Source organism: Pteropus vampyrus, unplaced genomic scaffold (genome assembly GCF_000151845.1).
Source record: "Pteropus vampyrus isolate Shadow unplaced genomic scaffold, Pvam_2.0 Scaffold46, whole genome shotgun sequence".
Taxonomy (NCBI): domain Eukaryota; kingdom Metazoa; phylum Chordata; class Mammalia; order Chiroptera; family Pteropodidae; genus Pteropus; species Pteropus vampyrus.
The window spans coordinates 4,009,333-4,017,962 of record NW_011888827.1 but is presented as its reverse complement, the minus strand read 5'-3'; the positions used below and the strand labels follow the sequence as shown (position 1 = coordinate 4,017,962).

At 48.0% G+C, this 8,630-nt stretch overlaps 1 protein-coding gene across 3 annotated transcripts in view; it reads right to left on the bottom strand.

Moving 5' to 3' along the window:
- The window catches only part of HSPA12A (heat shock protein family A (Hsp70) member 12A), a 67,501-nt gene that overhangs the window by 33,384 nt on the left and 25,487 nt on the right, over positions 1-8,630 (bottom strand). For all 3 annotated transcript variants that reach the window (XM_023530104.1, XM_023530105.1, XM_023530103.1), the window contains exons 2-3: positions 2,420-2,505; positions 1,387-1,514 (exon numbers count right to left, since the gene is read on the bottom strand). In XM_023530104.1, the coding sequence (XP_023385872.1) occupies positions 1,387-1,514; positions 2,420-2,505 (214 nt within the window). The remainder of the gene's footprint in view (positions 1-1,386; positions 1,515-2,419; positions 2,506-8,630) is intronic.

Sequence of the window (8,630 nt, the reverse complement as noted above, 5' to 3'; positions counted from 1 at the left end):
CAAGTACAAAGTTATTTCTGCCCTTTTTTCCACTCTACATCCCTTGTAAATAACATTTCTTCAAACAACTACGGAGACACTGATGAGTGCCGGCTCTAGCTTTTACTATTATGCTCTTTTCCTCATGAGGGATGGCAGAGCCGACAGGCCCTCCTAGCATCTGTCTAACAAACAGGAGGCAGAACCCTGGTTCGATCTGCTTGAACTCCGAAGGCCCTACGGCCTCAGAGCCTCAGGGTCTCTACTCGAACCAGCCTTTCTGTGTCTGGGGCCTCTTAGGATAGGGGCCTCAGCTGAGTCACATCTGCATTTCTAGAGGAAAGGTGGGGCCTCAACCAACACAGGGGTGGGGATCGCTTTCATTACGACATGGGTTTTAAACAGCATGTGATAAGAATGCCTAAAATCTTACTCGGGGAGCCATCACTAATTTCCACAATTACTAGTTAAAGGAATTACCAGTCACAACATATCATCAGAGCCATCCTTGGGTTTGGAGAATCGGGATGATAAAGGCCTGGCTCCCAGAGCTTTGAGGGGCCACAGATTCTGCAGAGGTCCATGGCCAGACAGGGGAGCCGGCGCTGGTGCTGGACAAACCAGGTCCTCACAGACGGTCGGTCACACGGGGCTGGGGTGGATGTGAGGACATGCTGAGCTGCTGCATGCAGAGGGGCGAGGGGCAGGGAGTGTCCCGAGCACAGAGTGTGCCCCAGGGGACCCAGGGCAGCCTCAGGGTGACCCGTTAGTCACTTGGCTGAATTTCACCATACTCTGCCTTTTCTCGGGCACGGTGCTTTCTGCTCTGGTCACTGTCATCCCATGACTGCTCTTTACGTGGAAGAACCGGTACCTTTCCCGCTTACATTTTACTCAGTGCTAAGCGCTTGACAGGAAATCTGATTTCATTAGCACACACGCCCTCTGAGGCAGGTATTGCCGTTATGCCCATTTCACAGATGAGGAAACTGAGGTTTAGAAGTCTCAGCCACTGCCTAAAGTCACACAGTATGAGGCCGAGCCAGCGCCTGGATCTCGGCCAAAACAGCCGGCCTGTAAACTGGCGCCTCCCCCTCAGGCTGCCCACTGCAGTCACCTCGGCCAGGTTTCAAACACAGCGTCCAGGCCCTTCCCGAACCAACTGGGTCAGAATTACACCAACACTTTCGCAGACCAGAGACCTGGAGCCCAGAGTTGAGAAGTGGTTTGCCCAAAGCGGCACAGTGAGTTTGGGCCAAGATGGGCCAGAATCCAGGACCCGCCTACCAAGCGCCATTCACCTGCTCACTGAACTAAACCCTCTCCCCTCCCCCAGGGCCTGTGCCCAAGTTTCCACCGATGTAGTGATTGGCACCAGCACAGGCCCCTCCCCACCACGGCGCTCACCTCATCACGTGGATGCACTCTGGCTCCTTGGCGAAGCTGTAGGCATAGCCGCTGGACGTGGTCCCAAAGTCGATGGCCACCACCACAAGAAACGTTTGCTGCTCCGAGACGTTTGGGTCAGCATCGTTCTGCAGGTGCACCGAGTAAGGTAAATGGCGGGCAGGTGGAAGAGACCCCAGGTGGGGTTCTACCCTGCCCAGCTGTGCCCCCACTGCAGACGGAAGGACGGTCCACATTCTGGCTCCAGTCTGCCACATGGTGAGCCCTAGGGACAGGGCACCTGCCTCCAGCTTGCCTACCACTCCCTTTATCCATGTGCGTTACACAGCTAATTACAAATTGCTCAAGGTGCAGAGTTTGAGAACCACAAGGCTTGGCTGTAGGTGACTGCGTCTCCCAGTTTTCCCAGGACTGAGGGAGTCCCAGGATGCGGGATTTCCCGCATAAAACCCGGACGGTTCCGGGAAAACCAGGACGAGCTGGTGCCCCGACCTCGTGGTGGCTCTGAAGTTCTCAGAGGGGTCTTTCCAGATTTGAACAGCCCATGCAAAGCCCCCCTGCCCCCCTGGCACTCCTCTCTGGCTGGCTACATGGAAGCCCCTTGAACGGCTGCCCATAAGATCCACCCTTTCGGTGTGGGGGAGAGTGGGACCCGCGGCCCAGTCCCCAGCTCCCTCACTGCAGGGACTTGCCTGCACAGGTCCCTCTCCCCGGTTGGATACAGCCACCGACCTCTGGACACGGCAATTAACTGCAGTCAACAACACGGCAATTAACTGCAGTCGACAAAGCCACTGCCTCTCACTGATTCCCTGGCCAGATGTGGCTGTTCCCTTCCCAGAAGATGCCTCGTGCTCTCGGAGCCCTGAATCTTTCTAAGGCTGTTCCCGTAGGGCTTGCATGGCTGATACCAGGCAGGGCTGTTAGTCTCTACCCATGAACGTGAGGGGCGGACCAGCAGCCTTGTGAGGGCAGACCCAGAGGCCAAGGGCATCAGCACACACACCCCCACACACACGTATGCATTTCTTACCGCGATATGGGAAGGGGACAGAGGCGTGATCCCTGTGTCCCCCAGACTCCGGGCCGGAGATGAATATGCAGACGTGGGGGCCGTTTCTGAAAGGAAAGACAAAGTGCTCTCCTTAGAGGTGCTGGGGACCGGCCCAGGGAGCAGAAACGAGGGCCGCGTGGCTTCGCTCCTGAGGGTACCAGTGCCTCTGGAACGCCGGCCAACGTGGTGGGCACGGCCGACCCCACCATAATTACAGGTACCGTGTCAGCAACCCCTCGTATTTAATACTTAAAATTTGATCAAATGAGACATTCCGTTTCTCCCAGGGACCACCAGGCCTCTCACTCTGTGCCACCCAACTGCCACCTAGCAGAGATGCTGCCCAGCCCCCAAATCGCCCCAGCTCCTGCCCTCTCTAGAGCCAGCCTCTGTGTGGACCAGAGTAACCAACAGCCACCTGAGACAATGGCAGATGTCTACATGCATTTTCTCAGAAGAGCATCCACAGCCCTAGGTTTCCACAGGGGTGTGGGACCCCAAAGATTAACCCCTGTTGTAGGAAAACAGGACATGCGTACACCTTCTAGAAACAACTTCCTTGGTCAGCGCATGCATCTCCTCCTCCCTCCCTCTGGCATGGGCCCCGTCACAACCTGGGGAACTCGTCTCTCTTCAGTGACACTGAAGGGTTCTGACATTCAATAAGAAAAACCACAGCATAGAGACAGGTAGATTAGAACTCCTGGACCCTGCAGATGGGGCCTCGCCACAGATCAAGGTCAAACCAGAGAGGAGCCAACAGCTAAGCAGCATGAATATCATTCTGTCATTTGCCTTGCTGTTCTTGCTATTTATGAGTCAAGGCACAGATATTTGTTCTGAAACCTTGGCACAGCCCAGCGGCTCTCCCCCGGGAGTGAGCACCCAAGGAGAAGTCGCAATGTCCCTGGTCAGTGCTGGAAGTGCCACACTGCTCTCCCTCCCTGCTGCCCAGAACTGGCAGGGCCAGCAAACAGCAGCAGATCAAGAACTGCGGGCTCCTACCGTGGAGACGATGGCCAGACCCTGGGTCCCTACAAATCATAGGGGCCATTAGGGGAGCTTGGCAAATACAGCTCCATCAGCACATAGCCTGATACCTGGGAGGAAAAAGTGGGTAATTTGCTAAAATGATACTTGAGGTCAAGGAAAGCCAAACAAGCTGAGGGAATGAAATGAATCAGGATGGGGTGGATGTGATGCTTCAGATCTGCACAGACACCTCCCCCCGCTGTAGGCGCATGGTCTCCTGATAGAGCTCGAATCCAACCTCTGGGAGCAAAGTGCAGAAGCGAGTGAGTACCGAGGTGAAAGATTAACCTGCTGGGCGGGGGAACATGGATTTGGTACCAAAGAAGATATATACTCGGTCAATGAGCATGTGAGAAGATGCTTAACATCGTCAGTCATCAGAGAGATGCAAATCAAAACTACGACGAGATATGTTTCACATATCTGCTGTGGAAGATACTTTGGTGGTTCCTAAAAAAGTGAAATATAGAATTACCATATGACCCAGCAATTCCACTCCTAGGTATCTACCCAAAAGAATTAAGATAAGGATTCAGATACTCGTATGTGAATGTCATGGCAGCATTATTCACAATAACCAACAAGTAGAAACAAACCCAAGTACCTATCAACAGATGAATGGATAAACGAAACATGATATGTCCATGTGATGGAATATTATTCAGTAATAAAAAGGAATGAGATTCTCATACATGCTATAACATGGATGAATCTAGAAAACGTTATGCTAAGTGAAATAAGCTGGACACAAAAGGACAAAAACTGTATAATTTCACCTACAGGAAATATCTGGAACAGGCAAATTCATAGATACAGAAAGCAGATCAGAGGTTACCGGGGGCTGGGGAGTGGGAGGAACAGGGAACACAGTTTCTGTTTTGGGTAATGAAAACATTTTGGAAATAGTGGTGATGGTTGCATACACCGTGAATGTAATTAATGCCACTGATTTGTACACTTAAAAAGGCTTAAAATGGCAAGTTTTACATTATACATACTTTACCACAATAAAAAAAAATTATTAAAATAAATCAAATTGCACAGCTGAGAGGGGAAGCTATTTCCAATTCTTATGAGCACCCACAGCTCAGTGCTCTCGAAAAGAGAATGGAGCCATAAGCCTGGCTGCTGGACCGGCCTGCTCAACTCCACCTTCTTTGCTAATTTCCTAGGACAAGGGCACCCGCTTCCGTAAAAGCAAGGGGGGTCTGGCCTCACCGCTAGGAGGCCCAGCCCGATGATCCTTTCTACCTGTTGGTGGGAAGTCTGCCTTGCCCACGGCCTCTTGGGCAGCCTGCAGAGCTGCCATCCTGCGCTGGGAGCCACCTCTCTCTCCACCTGCTACCTGGAAGCCCTGCGGCCATGTGTCCACATTTGCACAGAAGGTCTTGGAAGAAACCAAATGTCTAATTGCCCAGAAAATCTGGTGTTGGCGATTAGCAAACAAGCTATTATGGGCAGACAAACCATCCACCCCACTGTCTACTCGGTTCTAATTATCCCATCACTCTGCCCTTCTCAGAGCATGTCCCACTGACTTGTAAAATAGCATGTGTTGGGCCACACACTGAACACGTGCCTTGGGCCCCCAGAGGACTCCAGGATACTTGATGGCAAGAACCAAGGATTCTGGGGGGTTCTCCCTGTACCTTCCTCCCCACCCTCGCCCCAGCCCCTGACACACACCCCACTAGGTACCAAATAAATCATTTGACTTGCTGATCACTCAGCCAAGCCTAGAGGCAATTGAATTTCACAGACTTTTTCCATCAGAAATTAAAATGCAGCTATGCTGTGCAATGGTTTAAAACTGGTCTGCAAAGGTCTGGTGGGGTGACATTTTTATAGACACATGCATACCATGCATACCCATATCTACAGCTCTATATATCCCAAATCAAAGATAATTCACCACTTAATGTGCATCAGTCCAGCACAGATATATACAAAGCCTATAGTGAGAACAACTTTGTCAAAGTTGTGCTCAAAAATTCTTGGGGGAAAAAATATGGAAAAGTCTACTTTAGCCCCTGACACGTGTGCCAATAGCCCCAACCAAACTCAAAAGCTTCCATTCAATAGGTAAGTGATTAGGAATAAACACAATGGGGTCAATGGAATATTATCTATTAATCTAGGATATTTGACAGATCTAAGCTAACAGGCAACAGGAGAGAACTGATACGTGAAATGCCTGTGTGTACAAAGTACATGCTGTGTGTCCAGCTACCAGTTGTACACAGGCCATTATCCACTGTGAGAAATACCGACTGTCATTAGTTGCGGTCCTATTTATGCTTCTCTGTAGAGCTAATACAATAACATCTGCCCCACGACTACTCCCACCTCTGTGATATTCCAGTTCAGTAAACACAGGGTGACTTGCATACATCGGGAGCAGAAGAGAAAGACAAAGCTAAAAGCCTGACAACTGTAGAGATTTTTAGAGTGCATGCTTGAAAGACAGGAAGCTGACGAAAAGAAAAAGAGATTAAAGAAAAAATACCTTACCAGGACGTGCAGTCAAGGGCAGAGCCAAGGGATCTGGAGTTTAAAGAAATACCTACACTATTCCAACTAGGTTGAATAGACACTCAAAGCATCTCCCCTTTCAATGACTAAGTTACTCTGAAATGCAGTAAAATGAGAGAGTTGATTTCACATCAGAGAATCGGAGAAACACTGAACATTTCAAGAATGCAAACTATCAGCTACATAACTATGGTTAAGCCAAGGAGGAAGAGACCCTAAAGCTTTCTAGTAAACCAACGGAAAATAATTGTCGGGTCTCCTTTGTTATTAGTTTTAGATAATTTAACATCACTTCTATCTTGTATATTTATTATGCAATCTCTTTTTAGTTTAGTGCATATAAAAATAAGTTGATGCAGGTATTTCTGGTCCACTCTTAACCTGGGACCCACCCCCCAACACATTCTTCAACCAAGTCACTTTGTAAAAAATTTCTGCACCCAAGAGGGAAATATAAATAAATGAAAATATTTTTACAGCAAAGTAGAGGATAAAAATACATAAAAAGGTGACTCAACCAACAAGTCTTCTGCCACAGGATTTTTTAGAGCCCCAAACCAAGTAGCTGAGGAGGAACTAGTTTAACTTGTTAGGTTAATACTCATCGCTGGCCTTCATGATGTGAGAATTAAAAGGCAGGGTTCAACAGGACACCTGCTATAAAATGCGAGACATATAAAATTCAGACACATTTTTATTTGCTCCTGGCTTTAATGGCTTTAATCAAAGCAGACAGTCTTAAAATAAAAAATAGTCTTGATAAGAGAATGTCAAAGACAGCCATTATTCATGAACTTGCTTGTTGTACTTTTCTGCTGCAGACATTAGTCAGCGAAAGGCCGTGAGCAGAATTGTAGACTTTCTGAGATACATAAAATCAATCTTGCTCTGCAAATACAACATTTTTAAAGATGAAGACAGAAACGCTGGCCTGCCTTTACATCACAAGGCTCCAGGCTTATGTGAAATGATAGGCGGTCTTGACAATGGTGACTCCCCAGCTTTTCCAAGTAGGCCTTCTTGCTAGCTTTCAGATTAATGTATTTATCAAATAAATTTCAAAAGGATTTTTAAGGTCTGGTCCTTATGCATTAAAAAAATTGCAATATATGTATTTTCATTCCTTTTCTCCTTCTGGCTCTGAGCTGATAGGTATTTGCTGACAATTGTTTAAAATCAGGGTATTTGAAAAAAGCTCTCCCTTTCTCTCTTTCCTTTACGTGCTCTTCCTGCAGTGTCAACTTTGAAAATTGATCAGCTCAAGGTCATGTGTAGGTTACTGGCAAATATCTTTTAAGAAGGAAAATAAAAAATTTTTATTACCCTGTTACAGGCTTCATGGCTAGCTGAACTAATGCATTATTACCGTAAGCCGGACTTCCATTTCAGTAAATAATTTATGGGTTTTTTTTTTTTTTAAATCATCGTGGTTGATGTCCAGACTAAATGGAAATTTTATTGGCATGAACTGGGAGACCCTTCTGGCTGCAAAGAATACTGAGTATGAAATAGCTGCTCTCCAAATGCTAAATAATAATTATAGAAATGAGCATTTGCAGCGGCAAAAACCACAGCACCAGGCACAGGCCAAGAGAGAGGGGCTGACACGGGGCAGCATCTTTCAGTTACCCGTCACCCGGATGGTTGAGGAGATGAGATGCCCCAGTAAGAGAGAACCTGGGCAGCCGAGATTCCCAAGAGACAGTGAGGCCCCCAAACTCCTACAAACCCAGACGGGGAGTGGGGCAGTTCACAGTCTCTGTCTTAACCGGTCTACGTGCACACGCATTTCCAGGCAACTGCTGGAGGACTTGAGGAAACGCTTTCTAGGCCAACAGGTCTTCCTACCAATTTTTATGGATTACATTCAGCAGTTTCAAAGCCCCTGCCCACCTGCCCCCAGCATTTGGAGGGGCTCCACCAGGTCACCCCACACATAGTATTAGGGCACGTCTGTCCACCTGGTTTCTCTTTCATGGACTCTGAGCTCATATAGACAGGACCATATCTTATTTTACCTCTGCCATGTCAAGGGCAGTCAATAATGTTGAGTGGGTGGGTGGGTAGATGGATGGATGGATAGATAGATGGATATATGAGTGGGTGAATGGATGGATGGATGGATGGATGGATGGATGGATGGAAGGATGGAGGGATGGATGGATATATGAGTGGGTGGGTAGATGAGTGGGTGAGTGGATGGATAGTTGGATGGATGGATATATGAGTTCACAGACCCTGAAACATCTGTGCTAGACTTGGCCTCCAGGCCTTTGTACATACTATTTCCCTGCCTCGAGGGCACCCTATAATGTTGCCTTATCCTCCAGGGAACCCCGCCTGCAAAAGTCAGCCCCCTCTGTTAGCCGGAGGAGAGCCTTCCAGCTTCCCTGATACAGAGGAGAGAGGAAATTGTTCATCAGCACATGATGTACTAGCAAAACCCAGACTCAAGGAAATGTTAAGGATGACAGCCAGGTTTCTCAAAGAAGTAAATTACAAGAAAAATATACCAAAAAAAAAAAAAAAGGAGAAACTATAGATTAGAGGTTCTCAAACTTTGCTGTGCATCAGAATCACGGGGGAGCACTTGTTAAAATACAGTGCTGGCCTCACACCCAAAGTT